The sequence below is a fragment of the Hevea brasiliensis genome, chromosome 12 (assembly GCF_030052815.1).
Source record: "Hevea brasiliensis isolate MT/VB/25A 57/8 chromosome 12, ASM3005281v1, whole genome shotgun sequence".
Classification (NCBI taxonomy): Eukaryota; Viridiplantae; Streptophyta; class Magnoliopsida; order Malpighiales; family Euphorbiaceae; genus Hevea; species Hevea brasiliensis.
The window spans coordinates 8,308,915-8,335,112 of record NC_079504.1 but is presented as its reverse complement, the minus strand read 5'-3'; the positions used below and the strand labels follow the sequence as shown (position 1 = coordinate 8,335,112).

Sequence of the window (26,198 nt, the reverse complement as noted above, 5' to 3'; positions counted from 1 at the left end):
AATTACCTTGGCCGAAACTTACATAAGCTACTGTATAACTTATGCAGATCCATTCCTTGCTTATGTAGCTTCATGGAGAGAGCCCTTAAACCTGTCGAAAACTGCATAAGAGCCTGCATAACTTATGCAGTCCACTTATACAGTTTCATATAGGACTCCAAAACTTGAAAAAAACTGCACAACCAAACTGCATAACTTATACAACATCACGGGAAGCAACTGAAGCCATCAATTTTGTATGGAACTTGTATAAGAAGCTTGCACAACTTGTGTAACTCTTCATAATGAGCTGGCAAAAAGATTCTCTCACGTGAACTTCACCTCAAACACACCATTTTAGGGCTACTTGTCAGAAGGATATAAATATGTTTTTATCTCATTTCATAAAGGGGAGAAGAAAAGAAGGAAAGAACAGCAGCAGAGGAAGAGTCTGAAAAACAGAGCAGTGAAAATGTCACTTCTCATTTCTGAACCAGATTTGGAGCTTTCTTCTTTTCTTAACCATTTTTTACCTTTCTTATATTGGGTTTCTTAGTTCTTAGCATAGTTTCAAGCTTTATTTTCATATTCACTCAGATTTTCTGCAGATGCCCTCCAATCTGTTAGTTTATTTAATAGTGTTGTTGCATACCTTGATGGTCTAGGTTGGATGGAATTTATGCATAAATAGGAGTTAGTTTATCCAGCCCTTATTTTGGGATTTATATCCTCATTTTTTGTTACCTTAAAACTGCATGAGCTGGATTCCAAGCCAACTATGAAATTTAGGTGCTTAGGGCAAAATAGGGAGTTATCATTGGATCAATTTCATAGTATCTTTGGGTTTGCTATTGATGGATTATTTAGGGTCCCATACACAGGCACAGAGGTAGCAGATAAAGGATTTGGAATGCTGTTCAGTTTTGGAGAAATATTACAAACCAATCTCAGGGCTTTTATGCTGGCAGATCTAAGACCTTCCAAATAATAGACCCAGCACTTAGATTAATCCATAGGCTTATTACTAGCACTATCTTGGGCCGAGGGACTAGCTCTGGTGCTATTGGAAAATCTGACCTATTCATGCTTTGGTGTGCTTTTCACAAAGTCAAAATATCTCCTGGTTACTTCTTTTGTGAACATGTGTTGCACACTACTACCAAATCTATAGGTGATATAGTCATAGGTGGGCTCATAACTGTTATAGCTAAACATTTTGGCTTTGATCCGAAAGAGCATCATTTACTAGCACTTTTAGACACTCTATATTTTGATCCTCCTCACATATACAAAACTAGATTCAGTTTGCCACTATCTGACACTGCACAAATAGTAACAGATATAGGACCACCTGCACAACTAGAGGCACAATCTGCACCACCAGTCTAACAGCCTTCTGCTGAACCTACACAACCTGCTCAGTCTGCACATGATACCCCAGCAGCATCTGCACAGCCAACACCCTCTGCAGCTGGACCCTCTTCCTCCACAGCACCTCCTCCCTTCAACACTAAAGCCTTGTTCACTTATCTTGAGAGGTTTAGTGATGATATATATTTTGTGGAGAGGAAGCTTGAATTTGGTCTTGATACCCTTAAGGATCGTCATGATCATCTCTTCAATCTTGTTATGGAGACCAGAGACAAGCAGAAAGAGTTGAAAGAGATGATGAAGTAGCTTATGGCTTTTCTGGGTATGCCACCTCCACCTCCATCACCTCCTCCAAAGCCACCGCTTCAGTAGTAGCCAGCTCCATCCAGTCCTCTAGCAGTACCTTTGGACAAGGGCAAAGCCATAAAAATAGATTAATTTTTATTTTGCTCTTGTTCAACTTCTTGAAGCTTTTATTTTTAAATGTGCTAAAACAATTTTAGTTTGTTTTGAATTCTACTTTCTTGAAATACAATTGGATGGCTATTCCATTGGTTTTTCATTGCTTCTATTTGCCTTTGTTGCTCCTTTATGCATACTTGTCAATAGATTGTCAATATTTCCAAACCTATGCAGTTGTTTTCAAGCTTTTCATTGATATATCATTATGCTGCAGCTATTCAGTATACTGCACAGGCTATGAAACTGCTTATGCAGCTGCTTTTCAACTTATATTTCTCCTTATGCAACTGTTCTGCATAGCCTGTGCAGTCCTTTATGTAACTCATGCCATCCTGCACAGCTTGTGCAGTCTCCTTATGCAACTGTTCTGCAAAGCATTTATTCTGCATAACCTGTGCAGCTTCCTTATGCATCATCATCATCTTTTCTATTCACATTTTAGATGCTAAATTACTACTCTATGCTAGGTACCTCCTTATATTTGCTTTTAAATTTAACAATTTTCGGTTATTCCTCTTTGCTTTGAATTTTCCTGCTGCACTACCTTAGACATTGAGGACAATGTCCAATTTTGAGTTTAGGGGTGTGCATTTTATTTTCTGCTAAATTTTTCACATTTTGAGTACAGGAACATCTCATCCCATTCCATTTGTATATATATATATATATATTGTAAATATTTTACATACACATTCATACATACATATATAGCACATTCACATACACATTATTCATCACTTTGAAATTGTACATATTCCATACAAATAGATTTCTTCTATTTAGTTAATGCATTGCACATTTTTAGGAATCATGCATTCATGAAATAAAATCTTTTGCAAATCCCTTGAGTAATAAGAAGTTGCTTATGAGAGTAATTTGACTTATCTTTAGTTGGGTTTGTGGATTGAACGTTTTCCTAAGAGGTGCGAAGTTTTGAAGTGTGCATTCTTTGCCTATATCTTCTTAGCCAAAAAGCCACCCAACTAGTCATTTAGAGATAGAAGTGTTTAGAGGGAACTATAGGATAAAAGGTAGTCAAGTGATGTCTCACCAATCCTAGAATAAATTTTCTAAACCTTTCAAAGTGAAATACCAGCTTGTACTTTAAAAGAAAGATGATTAGGCATTCTTTGACTTAAACCTTCTCATTTTAAACCTTTGGCCTTTTCTCCTCATTTAAATTAACCTTTGTAAACCCCTTTGAGCCTTATGTTTCAAATTTTTCTTGAAACCCTTATTGCTACCTAGCCAATAAACCAAACACTCCAACCCTTTTCATGAGAATAATTATTTATAATATTAGGTACACTATATATAAAAAAAAAGAAAAAGAAAAAATAATAATGAAAGAGAGAATAAATGCTTATCATCTTGTAAAAGTGCTAATATATGTACATATACTAGTTGTAAAAAGCTTTTACAAGTATATGTACATATACTAGTAGTAATAAATGCTTGTCATCTTATAAAAGCGCTAGTATATGTACACATATATGAAAGAGACACTTTGGCTATTGATTGTTCTAGAATTCTTTTTAAACATGACTTTCTCTTTTGATTGGTTGGTTTGAGAATTTGGATGATAATTGACTTGATGGCTTAGCGGTGAAAGCTTAGATAAGCATTAGATTCTTTGCATCTTGAAGGATGGGTATATGAATTGTAACATCCTCATTTTAGCTAGTCCAGATAACATCTGCTCATTGACCGATGTCATTCGGACAGCTAGAACGTCAAAAAAAAATATATATATATATATATATATATATATATATATATATGTTTAAACTAAAGTGAGGAACTATAATTAACTCAAATATTAATAAGAAAAATTTAGGAAAAATTTTAGAAATAAAATACAACTAAGTAAAATGAGCCGATGCCCAAGCGATGGGTAACCTAGTAGGAAGTTGCGGTTCTCGCAACTAAGAGCCCTAGACCTAGGGGAAAATTCATAAAATAATTTTTGAAACTCCAGAGAAGGGTCATTGAGGTTCCTATGGTATTAGAATGCCAAGAAAATATTTAGAAAAATTTTTCAATCGGTACAGACAATTTTGGCTCGTTAAGCCAAACGGAGGGCATTTTGGTCATTTCGTCTTCAGAGATGATTTTTGGCCGACTTGTCCAGTTAAGCAAATAATTATTATGATCTAAAATATGAATAAATATTGCTAAAAATTAAATTGAAAATGATTAGAGAAGAAAAGAAAAGAAAATAAATTAAAATTACAATTTTGACCTCATGCTTATGTTAATAAGCACTCCCACCCAATCACCACTTGATAAAATAAATAAAAGGGATAAAAATGAAGCAAAAATGAGATAAAAACAAAGAAATCTGCTTCATTTTCCACAATCAGCCGAATCAAGAGAGAAAGAGAGAGAAAAGGAAAAGAAAGAAAGAAAGAAAGGAAGAAGGAGAAGGAGATGAACAGTAGCAGAAACAGGGGTTCAGCAGGGCAGCATTTTCTCTTCCGTCCAGGTGAGTTTGGCTCAACATCTACCGCTGATTTTTGGATATGTTTGAGGTATATATGTTTGGAAGTTATGGTTAAAATTTGGTGATTGTTCAACGGTTGGATTTGGAGAAATATATTGTTGAACACAGGCTGTCTGTAGGTTGAATTCTGAATTTTGGCTACTGAAATTTGAGAAAAATAAATAGTTAGGATACTTATAAAATTATGAAATTTGGTACAAATGATATTTGGGATGTTGAGGCTGCTGTGTTAAAATTTGGTGAATTTTAGACTTGTGGTTTATGAGATATAAATTGTTTTGCATGAGCTGTCTGAGTAAGACTGATTTCTGCAAAAATTCAGATTTTGAAGGGTTGAATGAATGTTTTGATATCCCATGATATAGAGATGATTTGATGCTAAAATTTTTACTGATATTGTATAGGGATGTCTTGAATATATGGTTAAAATTTGGGATTTATCTAACGGTTAGATCATTATATATAAATTTGAATGCACAAGCTGCCAGATTGGGTATTAATGGGTTGTAGATTTAAGATTTATGATAGGAGTTTAGTCCAATTTAAGGGGAAATACTGTTGAATTTTTATTGGATATTTAATTTACGAAAGTGAAGTTATAATTGATTATGATTAGTATGGTTCTAGGAGAAATCTTGAAGAATAACAAGCTCAAGGTTGGTTTCAAAAAGGTTAGTGCTAATTCATCCTTAAAACTTTGTATATATATATCATGTGGAGTATGAAATGAGGGTGAAATTAAGAGAATTGAAACAAGTTTGCATGAATAAATTCCACCAATTTCAGCAGCCTTAGGATACATTAGGGTTTCATTGATTAGATTGAGTTATAGTTGTACATGGCTGCCATTGAACATAAATTAGATACTTTGATTCATTGATTGCATATATATGGAGAATTGAAATGGTAGAGTTAGGGTTTGGGCACAAATTTGAGATTTTGTTTATGTAATGATGAAAGTTAGTTTTAATGGTCAATTAGTGACCATTTGGTTATGTGTAAACAAGAAATGAGGTGGTTTTATTAGTGGAAATTGCAGTTGGTGTGGCTGCCCATGGTGACCTGCAGAATTGGACATGAGTCCAGCAGGTTTGGGCAGCCATAACTTGAATTGTAGGAGTTCAATTGGTGCAAGCCAATTGGACATGAAACTAGACACATAATGGCACAACTTTGATGAAGAAACTATGCCCATAAAACCAAACCAAATGGACCAAAAGCTTGCTCAAATCCGGGTGACCTGCAGTCTGATTCTGCAGAATAACCAACATTTGGCCATAACTCAATGTAGAAAGGTCCAATTGACCTGAAATTTTACCAGCAACAAGATAAGATATAGACTAACAACTTTCATGAAGAAACCTACCCCAAATTATGACCAGAACCTATCCAACAAGGGAGTTGCAATAACTGTTCACTGCACTGTAGATATGGTCAGTCCAGAAAAATTCCAATCCGGCCAATTGTGGTTTTTGGACCATAAATTGAGTTACAAAACTCCAAATGGAGTGATTCAAAAAAGGAAATTCAACTAGACAAAATAAGGAACAACTTTTATGTTGATCATTTTACCAAATTCCAGCTGCAAAAATGACTAATGAAACAGTAAAGATGAGGTATGAAAACTGAAAATTCTGCTTACTTAACATTAAGCTTAAAAATGGTATTGGCAACCAATACCAACAAAATTTGAATGCAAAATGTGGTATGTTAGGAGTATTAAAACTAATGTACCTATTGTCTATGCAAAAGTCAATATTTTGGTTGACTAATGAAGTGAATAGTAACACCAAAACTTGAAATTCAAAAATTGTAAAACTTAAAAGTGTAAAATGCAATAGTATACCTAACAAGATTGGTTTGGATAGCTTGGCATGCTAATAGGGTTTTGATAACAGTACTGCGTATGATGTATGGCTTCATTGCCATTCTATGATGTGATAGCCTATGGCTATACTGATTATGATGTTTTACTTGGCTTTATGCCTTATTGCTTTTATGGCTTATTAGCCATTCTGTTTGCACACCGGGAGACACATTGTGACCGATGGTGTGACGGCCTGAGGTACCTGGTACCCAATGCTAGTTTACCCGTTTATCTAGTCCGGTCAATTTGTATAGGTTACTTGGGCATGGAAAAGTATAACTGTAATTGAACTGATTATTAAAGAAAATACGAAAATTAAATATCAGGAATGATTACAATAAAATACAAAGAAGCTCAAGATCATGAAGAAAATAATTAACAAAATGCATGAAAAAGTTAATATCATAAAACATAATTAGCCCTCGACTAAACAATAAGTTAGTAATTATTCATTTCTTATGAACACAATAGCTAGGAAATTATTATTTTTATTTGCATATTATATTTTATTGTATTATTGGCACCACTAAGCTTTATGCTTAGCGCGTCGCTTTTGCAACGCGTAGGTACTGAAGATTTGGACAGAGGGCCCAGTAGACCACAGATTGGGTAAGGCCATTCACAGTTCTGCATAGTATCCGTGTCATCTCACAGACTACAGTGCATTGGTAGGACACTAGGTCCCATTTTGTATTTTGTGTTTTTTATAAATTTTGTAATTAAACTCTTATTTTATCATGTGTATTTGAAACAAATGTAATATAATTTTGTATTAATGTAAGTACTTGTAATTTGTGATTATAAATAACATATGAGAATTTATTTATGATTTGAGTCTAATGATGATGTGAAATAAATGAATGACAAATAGAGGAATTGTTAAGAAATTGTTGTAAATTGATGTGATACAAATGGAGTTTGTGAATGATTGGAAATTATTGGAAGTGTTTTTAAACAGGTTCAGAAGAACTGTTTTTCCAATTTACAGCCGGCACTCTGCCGGATTTTCTATAAAAATTGCGTAAAAATTTAGATTTATTAAAAATTGAAAACAAATGATTTAAAAGGGATAAATTGTAATAGAACTATGAATTGGTGCTCCGGCACACTGAGTGGCATAACTTGCTTAGCTACACTATAGTCAGGTAAGGGGTGTCACATGAATTGTTGGTATGGCTAAAGGTATGTCAAGTTACTTTAATAGGTGATTTTCATAGCTCTTTGGGCAAGGCACCCTTAAAATTATATTATATTTTAAAGTTTGCTTGAGGACAAGCAAAGATTTGAGTTTGGAGGTTTTTTATCACACCTTACCCCTCTGTAAGGTATAATATGATCCCATAGAATATCTAATGAACTACCGAACTTCACCTACCGATAACTCATTAAGTACCCTACAAGGGATTTTAAAACAATTTTCTTACTTTTATAAGTAGTGAGCATTTTCTAATAGATATTAAAATCATTTATTCGAAGGTTTAAAACTAGTAAAAATTTTTATCCCATTTTATTTTTCCGCAAATTTTATAAAAATTTCGGTAAAGTGCCATCTGTATTTTGAGAAAATAGTTCTTCAAATACCTATAAAAAAAGCACTTCCTATGATTTATCTCAACTACTTCATCAATGCCACAACCAATCCCAACAATTTTCAACATTATTTCTCAATTTTCAAAATTCAACAATCATCAAAATACTATTAATCAATTCTATTCAGATTAAAACAAAATACTTTCATTCATATTTCATTAAAGATAAAACAATTTATATACATCATTACAAAAATTTACATTAAAAGAAATCCAAACCAAAATTTATTACAAGCTTTATACAACTGCTCATAACCAATTTTACATGTCCATACATCAACATACATTATATACATCAAAATAAATTTTTTACAATCATGGTATAAAATATACCAGATAGACTTCAAGGCAGGTAGCTCCTCAATCCTCAGCAGCTTACTCTGCTGCTCCTCTAGTCTCTATATCTACGACAGCAATAACAGCCATCGCTGAGTACTAAGACTCATTGGTGCACAACATACTAAAATAATCTTTATGCGGAATTTAAATCATATTTATTCAAAATTTAAATTGAACATGAGCAGTACATTCAAAACATGACTTATAAAATTTTAATCCAAACAATTTCCTTTCAAAAGTCTCAAAAAAAATTTCATAAAAACACACAGTTATATCATGCCATTCGAAACAAATATAATCTCAATAGCCAGAGGCTAAGGAGAAGTCACATCACAAGGCTAGTTAGCTCAAATATATGGGAACCCATTCTTTTTCTTCTTCTACTGGCATACACCTCAACACTTCAGCCAGAGAAGGAATCAAAATTCGGAACTGATTTCCTCCACTAGTCATGCTAGTGAGGTGTTCAAATATATAGTCATGACACTGTGGTTTCAAAACTTATCTTAACAATTTACTAAACATTTATTTCCATTTCAAACATATACAAAAAAACTTCCAACAATTCAAAGTAAAAGCATAATACACATTTTTATGCACTTTGTAAATGAATTTTTAAAACATATTGATGTTGTGCACAAACCTTAAGTGAGTCACCTCTTGGCCTTGACTCGATTCCTCGGGTTCTTTCCCGGTATTCTTTTCCACTGAAACACACAGTTTTACAGTGTTTCAGTATTACAACTTATCAAAATTCCAAAAATAAATTCAAAACTACTTATACCTAGCTTTAATATGCTAAACTTGATGTTCTTTAAAATTTGTGTTTCGGGGTTACTATTCACTACACTATTCAAGTCAATTTATTGATTTTCTAAGGCTTAATAGGTATGAGAATTCCAATTTCACCCACATACCACATTTTGGTCACTAATTTTATTGGTTTTGGTTATTTTATCAAAACTTAATTTTTTTAGGAAAATTTTTAAATTTTTAACTTTGGTGTCTTATATTGCACTGTTCCATTGGTCATTTTGCTGTTAGAATTTGGCTAAGTTTTCTTCATAGAAATTGTTCCTTATTGTCTTAAATTTATTCTCCTTTTTGAATCACTCCAATTGGAGTTTCGTAGCTCAAGTTATAGCCATTTGAATCATGACTGCCAGATTGGACTTAACCCAGATTTTCTGAGCAAATTCTGGTTTTGGCAGTTTTAGGTCACCAATTTTGGGTAGCTAAATGACTTGGTTAAGGGCATAATTTGGGTTTATGTTCTTCATAAAAGTTGTAGGTCTATATCTCAGCTTTCTACTGGTAAATTTTTAAGTCATTTAGATCTACCTAGCCCAAGTTATGGCCATACTGTTCATTTGGTCATTTTGTACAGGGCATAATACCTAAGTCCGGATTTGGTCAATTTGTTCACTATGCTATGGTCACTTTTTAGGCTTGATTCCTAAATGAAAAATGTGTAATTTTGTGTCTAGTTTCATTCCCAATTAGCCTTACACCAATTGGGCTCGTAAATTTTCAATTTTGGTCCCTGAAAGAGACCTTGGTCCTGCTACCTGCAGCATGACCCTAATCACTCCGAATTTAAACTTAATTCTAACAATTCCAACCTATCTCAATTGGTCACAAATAACCATTTTTCACCTCAAACAAGGTCAAACATACCATTTGACCACTTCTCCAATTTTTGTCTTCCAAACCCTAGGTGCCAAACCCTAATTCCCAATTTGTTACATTCAACTACTACAATACATACCAACATCACTTCCATACTCATACCAACTTACCTACACTTTGAATTCAATCAAATTCATGCATACACACATCAAAACCCTAGCTGGCTGAAATTAAGGTTTGGTCCCTCACAATTATTTTTATTTCATTTCTTTAATTTCTAAGTTACTTTAAGTAACTAAGCATGCATTTAACTAGAAATTAAAAGTTTAACTTACTAACCTCACTTTGAATTTTCACCTCTTCAAGACTTCTTCCTTTCTTCTTCTTTTTGTTGTCCAGTTCTCTATCAAAGCTTGAATTCAAGATATAATGATGGAAGTTTAAATTTTCTATGGTGGGATTTAGGGTTTGATCAAGCTCAAAATGAGCTTCCATGGAGTTTCAAGGGTGAGAGAGCTTTGAGAGAGAGAGAGAGAGAGAGAGAAGTGGACGGGAATGAAGAAGACTTTCCCCCTTTTTTTTTTCTTTTCTTTTCTTTTCTTTTCTTTTTCTTTCATGTATTTATCCTTATGGAAGACCACTAATTCTCTATATTTTATTTTTTTTTTAATTAGTGTTTATTGCATCATGCATGATGTCATGCATGATGTCATCACTTTTCACTCTTCCTTTTTCTTTTTTTTTTCTATTTATTTTTCCATTAGTTTTTTAATTTAATTTCTGATTCCGAAATTTTCTTTTCTCCGATTTTATTTGACAGTTAGGTCAGGAGTTAGCTCTCGGGGTCAATTGATCAAATTACCCATCGCCGGTTCGACCCGGTTTATAAATAATTCAATATTTCTTCTAGATCCCTGACCTAATTATTTGACTGGCTTAACAATTCTTTTTCATGATTTTCTCTTTTCCACTGTATTCGCAATAGTCCTAAGGACCGCAGCGTCATTTTTTACGGTTTGAAATTTGAGTTTAAATCGACTTCGCAATCCTTCCCGAGAAGGTTACCCATTGCTGTGACTCTTGGCTCGTTTAACTTCTTATATTCTATTTTTCTTATTTATACTTAACTAATTGACAATTACTAATTATTTGTGTTAAGGGCTTATCTAGTTGTCTTAATTGTGGTTCTAATCCTCTTAATTGTCCGGATCGACACCGGCCACCGGAATAGTAAAATATATTAGGCTATACAAATAGGGGTATTACATATTTGATACATGCATTTTGTATAGTCATTTAGGTTAGATTTCATGACCATTTCATTTATTTGTTAGTCACTTTTAGCTAATTTTATTAGTTATTTAGATAGTTTTTCATGATTGTCAATTTTTGGGTTAATTTGTAATTTTGCTTTGTTTTATAGGTAAAATGGTATTTTTAAGGGACTAAAAAGAAATTATGCTAATGAGGAGTGATTCCTATAGCCAAAGATATCAAAAACAAAGCTTGAAAGTTGAAGAATGCAAAATAGACGAAATGTGCATAACCTGCTGCACAAGATGTCACAACCCAACCTATGGGCCGGACCGGCACTAGGACCTGGGCCAGCTTAAAGCCCCCGAGGCCCGTAGTAAGCCTAACTATTCCTCAAATCCATAACCAGACCCACAATTTAGGCCCAATATGCAAATAAAATAATTTAAATTAAACTGTTATAATTATATTTCGGGCCAACTTAGCCCAGAAATTATCAGAAATAAAAATTTGGGGAGCCCAGCTCAACCCTGTTACCTCATTCATAACCATTTAAAACTCATAAAATTTTTTTTTCTTTTCATTTATTAATACGCAAACTTGAATTCATACAGTCCCTGACAGACTTAATGCTACTACTAGCACATGCGGAGTCCTAAATTACAAATTTAGAGAATAATAATACAATTAAGTAATCTTTTCATAACCTGAGAGGAAAGGGACAGGTTATTCTGAAAAATGTCTCCTCCTGTAGCCTGGAAAAATGTGGTGAACAGGAGTGAGCGTTCGACTCAGAGAGTAAAATATCAATTTTAACCATAATCTCTATAACTATCTAAAACTAATGCACCCTGTAGAGTGAAATGCAACATCAACATCATTTTCACATCATAACATCAAAAAGGTAATTTGGAGCACTCACACACCCTGTAGTATCAATCATAACATATGGGAGCTGATCCCCTATACAGCTCTCTTAAATCTAACCTGGTGCCAGCGAAGAACTCAGCTCGGACTTCCACTTAATAACCAAATCGAGGGTCCCAGCGAAGAACTCAAGCCGTGACTACCCCTCGAAGGATCGGGTCCCAGCGAAGAGCTCAAGCCGTGACTACCCGTCCTATCCATAGTCCACACCACATCACACGCACGCCAACGCACGCACACTGCTCCAAATTACCGCAACAACATTCATGGCACTTTAACAGTTATCAATGCAACATAAATCGTGCCTAGAGTTTAACTACATAATTATATGCATATAAGTGATGCATGGGCATACTTGAACATATAATAATAATAGTGAAATTACAATTAAAATTAATATTTTACTCACAGTACACCGATGACTATTGTGGCTGCTAGATGCAGAAAAATAGCTGACCTCGATCACCTAATAATTAAATTATAAATTTATTAGTACTAAGTTAAGATAAAACTCTAAAGAGGCAATAGACAGCCTAATTCATGCCGAAAATCCGGCAGAGTTTCCCCTGTACCTGGGACCTACCCAACCTGCAAAAAGGCTCAAATAGCACTTCTAAATTCTCAATTTCCACAACCACATCTCATCAATATCACATGGCCCCTCCTGGGCCCTCCAAATCAGACAATACTCAAAATCTCAAAAATTACGTTTTAGTCCCTATAATTGACATTTTCAAAAATCCACTTAAACAAGCTCTAAAAATTCTAAAATTTTGCCCCGCGATCCTTAATAATATTATAAGGCTATTGCAAAATGAATTGTAATTTTCTAGTCACCCATGAATATTTTATTCAAGAATTTTACTCAATTCCATAAGTTTCCAACAGCTAACATATTCTTAATTCAACCCAATTTAATATTCACATATTTAAACCTCCATCCTCAAGCTTCAACCAATTATATAAAATTTAAACATCTTAATTTCAAACAATCTTATATGCCTATATGCTAAAAATCTAACTAAAATCCATCCATATTTCTCAAAAATATTCTACGATCACCCAAAAATTCAACTAACACCATAGAATATCTCCAAATAATTTTACTTTCATCATATATTTTTCTTAGAATTTTTCTCCAATTTTTCCTGTTTAAGAAACACTGTATTTATGCTCCACAGACAGAGAAATAATAAAAATTGTCTTACCCGAAGTTTATCTGTGTCTCAAAAATTTCAAAAATTTATGAGGAAGCCTCTGGAAGTTGAACCATCTCCATAGCTCACCGGAGCCACCGCCGGCACCACCGCGCACGACGTGGTGGCGATCACCGCGACATTTGCCGGATCTGATCATACCACCATGTTCCTCTCCTCTTCCTCAGTCCATATGTGGTCTCGGATCGTCGATCCAACGGTCGGATCGTCGTAGATCTGACGAAAAAGCTTGAAAAACCCGAAACTTCTCTCCTCCATATCTCACTCATCCGACCTCCATTTGCTTCAAAATTGGTGTCAAAAGAAAGCTCTTGGAACAAGCTTTCCAACGCCACCGGAATCGCCTCGATCGGACGTCGGACGAAGCCGAAATCGCGCCGGAAAGCCGCTGCCCACTGTGCGCGCGTTTTCTCTCTCCTCTTCCTCTCTTGCCGCCGTTTCTGGTGGTCCTGGACGTCGCCGGAGGGTCGCCGGCCGGTGGGGAGCTGCTTGGAACGTCGCCGGCCGGTCACCGGAGAAAGGAAGAAGAAGAAGAAAGGGAAGGAGAGGGAAAGAAGAGAAATGGGGGGGGGTTTTCCTCCTCCCGATTTTTGAAACTTTTTTTTTTTTTAATAAATTAATAAAAGGCTGCTGTGATAGTGGGAAACCTACTGTCACACGCCAATCCCATTTTTCATTTTTTTTTTTTTTTAAATTTTCTGGGTTGTTACATTCTTCCCCCCTTAAGAAAAATTCGTCCTCGAATTTTCGAATAAACAAGAGATATGGAAAAGAATATTATCGAAATAAGTGCAATCATTACTCCTCCAGCTATGCAGATATTGGTAAAACATTTATTCTTCGAACTCTTCGTATATTATATATGACATTCTACTGTTCTCTGATTCTACTATAATGTCCTATTTATCATGATCTCTTTCTAGAGATGCTCTTATCTCTTGGCTATTCATTGACCATTCTTCTGACACTTCAGGTATTTGCTACACTTAACTGTTCTTGACTTGATGTCTCATAACTTCAATCGACTTTGGTGCTTACCTCACTTTTATTACGCCTCAACATGTCTCTTGGTGACTTCAGTCATCATTCCTTTGTTTTAATAATTTCTGTTTCCCCAATGACATAACTTATGTTCCTTATTCCATGGTATCCTATGAGTAGCTTTCCTGTAGCACCTAATCTAGGCATTTTGTTCGAGATCTTCACTCTTCTTATGACCTTAGTGGTCAACACCTATAAATCTTCTCACTCCCATAATACTCCAAATTTTTAATCTCTTTTGTGTCATTACTAAGGTACTTAGACCAACCTCTGTCCATCTTATGTAACTAGTCAGGTAGAGTCCCCTCCAAGGGCCAAGTGTATCATTTATCAATATTGGAAAGTGGACTGGGTCTCTCCTTCTAGGTAGCAAAAGTATTTATATTCCCCGACAACTCAATCCATGCGACTTTATCAATTCTCACTCCTTCTCTAGAATGGAAATATTTAGACTTCTTCCTATAGCTTCTTAGTATCTGGCCTACTTCTGACACATTGGCACTCAGATCGAGGCTCTACTACTCCTTTAATCTATCATCTCATAATAACTTATTTTAAACATCCCTTAGTGTGTTCCTAGCATACCTATTCCTCCTTATCCTCATCATTATAACTGGCTCTTTCGAGCTTTCTTCGTGTCCTTTGCATCTTATCCACTTCCCTTTTCCTATTTTTGGTATTGTTGATATCTTTTCAACCTGCTGTACTTATTCCTTAATTTTTAGTCCTATCTCATCCTTACACCTTTTCCTTCAAAGATGTCTATCCCATTATCAACTTTAACTTTCTTTTTATTTCTTAGTCTTATCTTGATTACTAGTTTCATTACTTCGAGAATTCTAACCCTATGATTTACTCCTACCAGCACATTCTTCACCTTATGTAACACTTATAATTACCCATAGAGAATTTTTTTTTTTGTACCCCCTTTTTTCCAACTTAACTATCAGAACATTATCATTCCCTACCAGCCTTAGTAGGAAATTGCTTATCCTGGATGAATATGAGCCCCATAAACTATAAGTTCCATCTGAACTAACACGGCTGTAGGAAATATGTGTCATGCCTTAATTCCAAACAAGATACTTCACGTGTTCATTCTCCTTAATATAATCATATATACTGCCCATAGCTTTCTAAACTTCAACCTCAAATTACCCATCAGCAACAATTTCATCTATTGAAACTCATCCATAAATAGTACTTCATCTAGCTCATAGTTTAAAACAGTCGCAAGCCTTAGTAGCTAACTCAATTTAACTCCTGTCATTACTCTGATCGTCCTTTCATACTTAACACTAGGTATGCACTTACTGTCATTCTCATATCAGGAAATTGTATATGAATTGGTGCCTATCAAAATCTCAAATAACTAGGTCTCCTTGCCTCAGTCTCTGCTCCTTATATAACGCTCTGGAATCAAAAACACGAACTAAACTTAAAAAGAAAGAAAAATATCCTTTATATTCAACTATGCCCGATTGTCCATATAATAACGTTTAACCTATGTTTCTTAGTCTTTCTCTTCAAATTTCATCATCTCCTAGCACAATTGTGCTCTACCTATAAGGTATCATGTGCATGAACCCTTTACTGTACAATCGTCCTTCCTGACATAATATTTTATAATTTATTAACTTTACTTATACTCGACCTATGATTCATATCTATCATCGTTTATATTGTGCCCTTAACCCTTGTTGAATCCTGAAAGATTTCTCTTACTAATAGATTCTTCCAACACTAATTCCACCCTTATCTATGGTCATTAATTTGATGCTTGAACTTTCTAGTGATTTATAACCACCCATACTTGTCACTTCTCGTTCTACCCCTACTGTTGTTCTGCCATCATTGCTTCACTGCAAAGTGATTCTGTTGATCACACTAACAATGCTTGCCTGACATTCATAATGAACTTCTACTATCTTCTCACTATTTCAAAAGTTTAACCTAAAACCTATGTGTCATTGTCTATAATTCTTTCCACTCATCATACCTATTCGATCCCTTAGATTAACTTTTATTCAACTTACTACTTACTAACTTCTTTTTCTCTGCCTAATTAGATAGTCCGCAATATCATCGCATACCGTCTACTTTTTGCTCATTATTATTGTATTCCTCGCCTAATCTTTTTGATACTGTTAACAAGTTAAAAGAATCTTGCCCCATCACTATCCACTTCACTTTAGAAATAGGGAATAAATAAAGTATGATCCAATCATGTAACTCCAAGCTTTATATTTTAGCCCCTATCACAATCTCAACTACATCATGCTATGAGTATCACATTACTAGATTCCACACCTCTATCACTATTCTCACTAATATGGTCCCATTTTGAGTTCTCCATCCTTGTCATTCACCTTGCCAATAATAACAATTAGCTTACCCTATATCTTAACTTTGTTCCTTTTATTATGCGCCCTTCAGATTGTCCTTTCATTTATTTCTTTTGTCTTACCCAAAATAGAACTTAACTATTCTATCCCTGGTTCCATTCTTCTTCCTAACATGACAGCTGTACCTGTTAACTATATCTTTCAGAGTCTCTACCGCGTTATCACATATCTGTGCTACTCAGATTTGGTCCTTTGACCACTCTAGCTAGTACTTCCACTGGCATTTAGATTATATTGCATTTGCAATCAATTGTCCAAACCTTCATCCTGCACTTTCTCTATCCATTGGCCTTTTATAACTTATCTTCGCTAATTTATTTCTATTAACATTGTTATAATTAGATTATACTATTGTTTTGAACAATATAAAGTTAGAAGGAAACTCAGGAAATTACAGTCATACTTTTATTGTATGATTTCTATTCTTATCCTTTAGCTTACATAATACCCTTACTACCTCGAGAACTGATTCTGCAGCAATTTTATTTATTTGTAAATGTTATTATCATTATTATTATTTTCCATGTTTACTCAATTAGCCAAAACTTAAGATTCCGGGCACCCAAACCCGTCATCCAATTCAAAGGATTTACATCCATTGTGATCTGATTATATATGATTCCTATAATGAAACTTGTATCCTCTGCAGGATACCCGGGCCAACTACTCTCTACCACACTCTACAGTCCCATCTGGGACACTATTCCATAAGTCATCATTATCAATAATAACCTTTGATCCATTCTGAAAAGATAGGACTATATCCTAACTTGCTGCAACAAAGGTACTACATTTACCACCTTGCCCAAACCATGTCAAATTAATGTCTCTCTCATCATATCATAGCTTTGTAAATCATCAATTCATAGTTTCGACCTTCTCTAGGTAGTAGGGTTGTACTTTATTCCATACTGATACACACAAGGTATACTATTCTCACTAAGTTCTAAGCAAAACGTCTATCGTTCTGCAACAACCATCCAAAATTCCATACCGAATACTAGACGGTCTCACTCTATAGGTGTCACCTTTACTTTGCAACTAGTCCGAAACCTCTGGTCTGATGGCAACTTTTACTGTAACTCTAGCTCATGCTGGGGTAACTGAGTCACTGACTCTAGTTATCACCCAACTGTGACCTTTCAATATTCTAACTCTAGACCCCTAATCAAGAGTTTCCAACTCCTCTGCAGATATAGAACTCTGTTCTGGTATTACTGTACCAAAACAGAGACTGCCTGCAACATCCTCATCATAAGCACTACAGGGAAGTACGCAGCTCTACACAATAATCTCATGTCGGTACTGTAATCTGCAGCTTACAGAGCAGACATCGAGAACATTATATAGTTACTACGATACGTCCTGACCAACTAGGTCTCTTAATCTCTTATCTCTCTTGAATCTTCTATTATCATAAACTTACTCTGACTGGGTCATCCACTGATGACTGCCAGCAGTGGTATCCTCATCCTTATCTAGGGCAACTGTACTTTCAAGACTCACATTTATGTACTCGTGCCTTGCACGAAATGGGCACACCATTTAAACCCATACTGATAAAAACATAGCATTTCTTGGAGTACGTATCCTCATGATAGACCTCAACCTGTTGCTAACTCTATTTCACATTTCTATGTACTCCACGAAAATCAAGACGCTAAATGAGGAACTTTTATATTTCCCGAGGTATAACGCAGAATCTAGAAACAAAGAATTACAGAAAAAGACGAAACAGAATCCTATACTCCGCATGTAACATCCTAACAAGACTCCTTTTACACTCCCAATTATATTATTTCCCATGAATCTAGAGCCTAAGCTCTGATACCAACTTTGTCATGACCCAACCTATGGGCCGGACCGGCACTAGGACCTGGGCCAGCTTAAAGCCCCCGAGGCCCGTAGTAAGCCTAACTATTCCTCAAATCCATAACCAGACCCACAATTTAGGCCCAATATGCAAATAAAATAATTTAAATTAAACTGTTATAATTATATTTCGGGCCAACTTAGCCCAGAAATTATCAGAAACAAAAATTTGGGGAGCCCAGCTCAACCCAACAACCTCATTCATAACCATTTAAAACTCATAAAATTTTTTTTTCTTTTCATTTATTAATATGCAAACTTGAATTCATACAGTCCCTGACAGACTTAATGCTACTACTAGCACATGCGGATTCCTAAATTACAAATTTAGAGAATAATAATACAATTAAGTAATCTTTTCATAACCTGAGAGGAAAGGGACAGGTTATTCCGAAAAATGTCTCCTCCTGTAGCCTGGAAAAAATGTGGTGAACAGAAGTGAGCGTTCGACTCAGAGAGTAAAATATCAATTTTAACCATAATCTCTATAACTATCTAAAACTAATGCACCCTGTAGAGTGAAATGCAACATCAACATCATTTTCACATCATAATATCAAAAAGGTAATTTGGAGCACTCACACACCCTGTAGTATCAATCATAACATATGGGAGCTGATCCCCTATACAGCTCTCTTAAATCCAACCTGGTGCCAGCGAAGAACTCAGCTCGGACTTCCACTTAATAACCAAATCGAGGGTCCCAGCGAAGAACTCAAGCCGTGACTACCCCTCGAAGGATTGGGTCCCAGCGAAGAACTCAAGCCGTGACTACCCGTCCTATCCATAGTCCACACCACATCACACGCATGCCAACGCACGCACACTGCTCCAAATTACCGCAACAACATTCATGGCACTTTAACAGTTATCAATGCAACATAAATCGTGCCTAGAGTTTAACTACATAATTATATGCATATAAGTGATGCATGGGCATGCTTGAACATATAATAATAATAGTGAAATTACAATTAAAATTAATATTTTACTCACAGTACACCGATGACTATTGTGGCTGCTGGATGCAGAAAAATAGCTGACCTCGATCACCTAATAATTAAATTATAAATTTATTAGTACTAAGTTAAGATAAAACTCTAAAGAGGCAATAGACAGTCTAATTCATGCCGAAAATCCGGCAGAGTTTCCCCTGTACCTGGGACCTACCCAACCTGCAAAAAGGCTCAAATAGCACTTCTAAATTCTCAATTTCCACAACCACATCTCATCAATATCACATGGCCCCTCCTGGGCCCTCCAAATCAGACAATACTCAAAATCTCAAAAATTACGTTTTAGTCCCTATAATTGACATTTTCAAAAATCCACTTAAACAAGCTCTAAAAATTCTAAAATTTTGCCCTGCGGTCCTTAATAATATTATAAGGCTATTGCAAAATGAATTGTAATTTTCTAGTCACCCATGAATATTTTATTCAAGAATTTTACTCAATTCCATAAGTTTCCAACAGCTAACATATTCTTAATTCAACCCAATTTAATATTCACATATTTAAACCTCCATCCTCAAGCTTCAACCAATTATATAAAATTTAAACATCTTAATTTCAAACAATCTTATATGCCTATATGCTAAAAATCTAACTAAAATCCATCCATATTTCTCATAAATATTCTACGATCACCCAAAAATTCAACTAACACCATAGAATATCTCCAAATAATTTTACTTTCATCATATATTTTTCTTAGAGTTTTTCTCCAATTTTTCCTGTTTAAGAAACACTGTATTTATGCTCCACACACAGAGAAATAATAAAAATTGTCTTACCCGAAGTTTATCTGTGTCTCAAAAATTCCAAAAATTTATGAGGAAGCCTCTGGAAGTTGAACCATCTCCATAGCTCACCGGAGCCACCGCACTATCGCAAGACGGTGGCGGCACGCCGTCACCGGCGACATTTGCCGGATCTGATCATACCACCATGTTCCTCTCCTCTTCCTCAGTCCATATGTGGTCTCGGATCGTCGATCCAACGGTCGGATTGTCGTAGATCTGACGAAAAAGCTTGAAAAACCCGAAACTTCTCTCCTCCATATCTCACTCATCCGACCTCCATTTGCTTCAAAATTGGTGTCAAAAGAAAGCTCTCGGAACAAGCTTTCCAACGCCACCGGAATCGCCTCGATCGGACGTCGGACGGCCGAAATCGCCGAAAGCCGCCCATCGCGCGCGTTTTCTCTCTCCTCTTCCTCTCTTGCCGCCGTTTCTGGTGGTCTTGGACGTCGCCGGAGGGTCGCCGGCCGGTCACCGGAGAAAGGAAGAAGAAGAAGAAAGGGAAGGAGAGGGAAAGAAGAGAAATGGGGGGGGGGGGGGGTTTTCCTCCTCCCGATTTTTGAAACTTTTTTTTTTTTTTTTTTAATAAAAGGCTGCTGTGACAGTGGGAAACCCACTGTCACACGCCAATCCCATTTTTCATTTTTTTTTTTTTTAAATTTTCTGGGTTGTTACACAAGATGTGCAGTTTTGCACAGGGAGAAGAAGTAAATTATTAAACCTGCCGAAATCTGCATAACTTACCTGCATGACTTATGCAAGTTTACGCCCTGCTTATGTAGCTTCACGGAAAACTGCATAAATTATGCATTCTCGCACTTTGCTTATGCAACTTCACGGAGGAGATAATTACCTTGGCCGAAACTTGCATAAGCTACTGCATAAATTATGCAGATCCATTTCTTGCTTATGCAGCTTCACGAAGAGAGCCCCTAAACCTACTGAAAATTGCATAAGAGCCTGTATAACTTATACAGTCTACTTATGCAGTTTCATAGAGGACTCCAAAACTTGAAAAAAATTGTGCAACCAACCTGCATAGCTTATGCAACATCACGGGAAGCACTTGAAGCCACCAATTTTGTATGGAACCTGTATAAGAAGCTTGCATAACTTGTACAACTCTTCATAATGAGCTGGCAAAAAGATTCTCTCATGTGAACTTCACCTCAAACACACCATTTTAGGGCTACTTGTCAGAATGATATAAATATGTTCTTATCTCATTTCATAAAGGGGAGAAAAAAAGAAGGAAAGAATAGCAGCAGAGGAAGAGTCAGAAAAACAGAGCAGTGGAAATGTCACTTCTCATTTCTGAACCAGATTTGGAGCTTTCTTCTTTTCTTAACCATTTTCTACCTTTCTTATATTGAGTTTCTTAGTTCTTAGCATAGTTTCAAGCTTTATTTCCATATTCACTCAGATTTTCTTATAATTATTATAGATAGTGAGTAGTTTTTCATAGATTCTGGAGTTGGGATGTAATATTTGAGGTATTTTGTAGATTTTGACTGGGTAATCCATATTTTGTGGTTTTAATGAGGTTTTATCTATTTATTGTGTGCTTAATGACATGCTAAGTGTAGGATCCCATTAAGTATTATTCTTAATCCATGGTTGAAGCACCGAAAGGAGAAAACCCTGTGATAGATAATCAAGAAATTAGACTTAATTAACTTAGATCTAGAAATAAACTAAGGATTAAGAGGATTTACAGATTAATTAAGGAACCTAATGGGTCTTGATTAATTTTAACTCCATGAAAGTAGGATTAGGTTAATTAAGGTACTCTTTGTCTCACTCGAAATAGTATTCAAAGGATTTAAGAATTAATCTCCTTAAAACTCATAATTTTCATAAGATTGGAAAACCAATTTAAAAATCCCAAAATAGCTTGAATATGAATTTCCAAACTCTGAAATCGCCCTTTTATCATTGTTAATTTCTAATTGAATTTAATTGCTTGTCATTTTAATTCTTGCTATATTTCAATTTGCTTATTTTAATTTACCGCAAAATTTAGTTGAATCTTCATATTGGTAATTAGATTATTAATTTTGCATATATAGATTTTACACCTCAATTTCTATCAATCTATTACTTGAATTTCAAAATTAGTTCAAATTAGTCAACTTTTATATCAAAAATTCAATCATTAACACAACTTTTCGTGGGAATGATATCTTTTCTATATTACTTGTACGACCAGTGCACTTGCGGTTGGGTTATATATATATATATATATATATATATATATCTTAATCACTAAGAATTTTGGTCCTAATTTAGAGTATATATTTTAAAGGAAATTAAATTTAATTAAAACTATTTAGGAAATATAAATAAAATTTAATGTTGACCTTTCATTTTTTTTAAATTGAATATTAATTACCTTTAAAATTTCAATCATTAATTTCTCATAAGAATTCAAATATCTCTTAATTCCTAATTTTAATTTAAAGCATATATTTTAAAGAAAATTACACATAATAAAAATTTTTATCATTAATTTAAAAAAAAAATTCAAATATATCATGATTCTTAGTTTTAATTTTAAACAGATATTTTAAAGGAAATTAAATCTAATTATAGTAATTAATAATTTTTCGTTATTTAAATTTGAAAGATCATATTAATCAAGAATTGTATTTAGAAAATTAGATTATATAATAATTATATATTACAACTATTTAGGAAATATAGATAAAATTTAATTTTGATCTTTTTTTTAAATAACCTTTAATAATTAGACATCTTTTTAAAAAAATTCAATTATTAATTTCTCACAAATATTCAAATATCCTTAATTCTTTGTTCTAATTTAGAACATATATTTTAAAGAAAATTAAATTTAATTAAAATTATTTAGGAAATATAAATAAAATTTAATATTGTTCTTTTATTTTTTTTAAATTTAAAGATATTTAAATTTAGAAGTTATATAATAATTATATATTTTAACGTTTTAGAAAAATGCTGAAAAGATTAAACTTTCAAGGCATAGTTTTTTTTGTAGTTACCATTCTTTTCTTCTTATCCTTCATTTTATTAGTGTTTTGCTTTAAAATAACAATTCTCATTGTGATTCTTTTTTGATTCTCACTTCTTCTGCCACTCTTTATGGTAATTTTGTTATGTTTTTTTTTTCATTTAACTTGGTTACACTCGATTCTATGATCTGTTTTTTGTTGGGATTGTTGATTTTCTACTTAATTTCTCTAAAAAGAAAAATATTTAAAATTTATTTTGAAAAAATATGGGAAACATTCCTTATTAAGAAGATTGTTTTTTTTTTTGCTTGTTCTTTTGAAAATTGCCTTTATTTATTTATTTGTTTATTTTTAATACTATGGGATGCATGTTTTATTTGTTAAGGTGAATCTTACGATGGATCTTCCTAGTGTTTGATTAGTAAATTTGATATTGTAGTGCTGATCTAATAATATGTTTGTAGTACAACCTCCAAATGAAGACACATGAACTGAGTGACTTCTTTGCCTCACTTCAAGTATGAAGAATCATTACAATTTACAAATGGTAAAATTTGGATCATAGATAATAGAATATTATTTCCTTAATTTCTTATACTCAAGAAATTGAACTTTGATATTGATAAAAAAAGAAATATGTGTATTTAGACATATTAAAGATCTTTTTTATGTATATTTAGACAATAAAAAGTTAAATTTAGATTATAACTTAAAAATTAAATAAGGAAAAAAAATTGCTATCAATTAAATTGACAAATGAGATAAGGAAAAAAATTGCTAGCAATAAATTCAATTTAATATAATTGACATATGTCCAAAGGAGAAAATATTGTTAATAATAAATTTAATTTAATATTGTCACTTAGCACAGGAGAAAATTTGACTATTTTAAATATTGCTGCGTGATATAAATATAATAGTTTTAGAATTCTATGTAGCAGTACTAGAGGAGCATCGCTCTGCTTTATATATATATATATATATATATATATATATATATATATATATATATATATAGATTATTTACTGGACAAGACAAAGTTGTCCTTGGATTTGTATTTTTGGGAAAATGTTGATTCTTCTTTTTCCATAGTGTAACTTGTAAGAGGGGTCATCCATTGCTGTGATGGCTCATGACCATATCAAAAAGTTTGATCCCACACTTTACACTAGTGACTTTACGTGGAAAGTAACATTTCGTATAAAATAATCAAGAAGAGTAATTAAGTTGTTCTTTAAGAAGACTAAGTATAGGATGTTGTGGTCTAATAAGAATTTAATTACTTCTATCTTGCTTATTATTTTTAATCAGTAATTCCAATTAATTAAATCATGAAGAAATTGCCGAGAATTTGATCCGGGATTTGGCCACTGGTTTACCAATTTTCTTTTGCCAGCTTAACAGTTAAGAACATTTCAGCCCATAGGATAGGAAGTTGCCCAGAACCTTGACTCAGCTATACCAGTTGTCACGTAAGTGGCCTTTTCAAAATGAGATTGAGGACTCTAAAAAAGACGTAATCAAAGTAAACCCAGTTGAACATTCAACTTGTGATCTCAAGAAATTTCTGGGATGAAGCTAAATTAATCAGAAAACTAGCTAGCTAGCCATGACCTCAAAATCTGTGACAGCCTAAAATGCCAGTATGTTTCCCTGCTATTCGCAAATGGAAATTTTGTCTTTTCATTGCACAGAGACAAAACCTTAACTATTTCTGTCAGAATTGCACGAAAAAAATTACCAAAAAAAAAAGAGATTATGATTAACTGATATCATTAGTTCAAATAGAATTACTCAATTACAGGAACTGAAAATTTTCTCCATATACAAGATTAATACATGATGCTTCATCTTTCTGCTTTATCTATCGTATTCTTTCATTGACTCATTTCTTCTATCTTTTTTTTTTTGGTTGTAAAACTGATCCAACAACTAAATTCTAATCTAATAAAAGTGGAAAAGAAGTGGTAAGGGAAAAAAAAAATTCAAGAACTACTTGACCCTAGTGATGCTCATCACCCTTTCTCTCATAGTCATAGAGTGCGATAAACCTTCCTCTATCGTCTTATTTTTTGGACGTAGCAACTTGGACAAAATCCCACCTTTCTTTTTATCATCACTGATCCTGTCTTTATTGCCTCTGGTTCTTGGAGCAAAAACCAATGATCTACTCCTAGTGAGCACATTCTTGCCATTCAACAAGAATGATAAAGCTCCCTTCCCCTCCCTTCCATATCGATAAAGATGCAATGGAGACGAAGAAGAAGAGCAAGAGGAAGAGGAATAAGAAGATAATGAAGAAGAAGAAACGGAATCCATTGCATTATAAGAAGAGGTAGTACGTGAGCTGCAGGAAGTTGAGAGCTGAGAGAGTTTTTCGCTTAAACAAATGGAGCAAACACCAGGAGACTGCTTGTGTTTTGGGTGCTTCTTGCACCTACCGTCAGGCCTAGAGCGAGGCACAGCTTCCTTGGATCTCTTCGGATATCCCATTTTGGAATTTCATTCGACATAAAGAAGTGGGCGTGGGATATAAATAGAAGAAGCTAGCTACATAAGGAAGTGTTTGTTTTCATTTTCCACGATGGTTCATGGAAGGTTGCTTTGGGACTTCGTCGTCTTTAAAATTGAAAAGGTGGCTGGTGAGGACTAAATGTACGGTTGTGATTGGATTTGGGTTTTGTGGGGTCCAGTGAAGCGGTGGCTGTGATGCGTTAGCGTGGAGAGAGGTATAGAATGGAAAAATTGCTTTTTGATGAATTCTGTTCTGGGCGGCGTGGAAAATCAGCTTTGCTTTGCCACTACTAGAGGGGAAAGAAAATTAAAAGAGTGGGAACGGCGCCGTGTTATATGAAAGAAGAGTGCTTTCTTTTTTTTCTTTTTTAAATAGAAAGGAGAACGATTTAATTATATAATTATAACATTGTAACAGTACTTCTCTTGGATGCTGC

General features: G+C 34.3%; 1 protein-coding gene and 1 long non-coding RNA gene across 2 annotated transcripts; both read right to left on the bottom strand.

The window, feature by feature from the left end:
• Window positions 1–18,673: 18,673 nt before the first annotated feature.
• On the bottom strand, window positions 18,674–20,340 carry LOC131171310 (uncharacterized). Its single transcript, XR_009141970.1, has 3 exons — window positions 20,251–20,340; window positions 19,452–19,508; window positions 18,674–18,869 (listed from the first exon to the last, which is right to left on the bottom strand). It is a non-coding gene; the product is annotated as an uncharacterized LOC131171310 (long non-coding RNA).
• A 4,663-nt stretch (window positions 20,341–25,003) lies between these two features.
• LOC110636711 (uncharacterized) lies at window positions 25,004–25,809 on the bottom strand. Its single transcript, XM_021786529.2, has one exon. The coding sequence runs from the start codon at window positions 25,738–25,740 to the stop codon at window positions 25,240–25,242; it is 501 nt and encodes a 166-aa protein (XP_021642221.1). The 5' UTR covers window positions 25,741–25,809; the 3' UTR covers window positions 25,004–25,239.
• Between the last annotated feature and the right edge of the window lie 389 nt (window positions 25,810–26,198).

What these genes read in the sequence shown, in the direction of transcription:
- LOC110636711 (XM_021786529.2), bottom strand. Translation starts at nt 25,740, where the DNA reads ATGGGATATCCGAAGAGATCCAAGGAAGCTGTGCCTCGCTCTAGGCCT.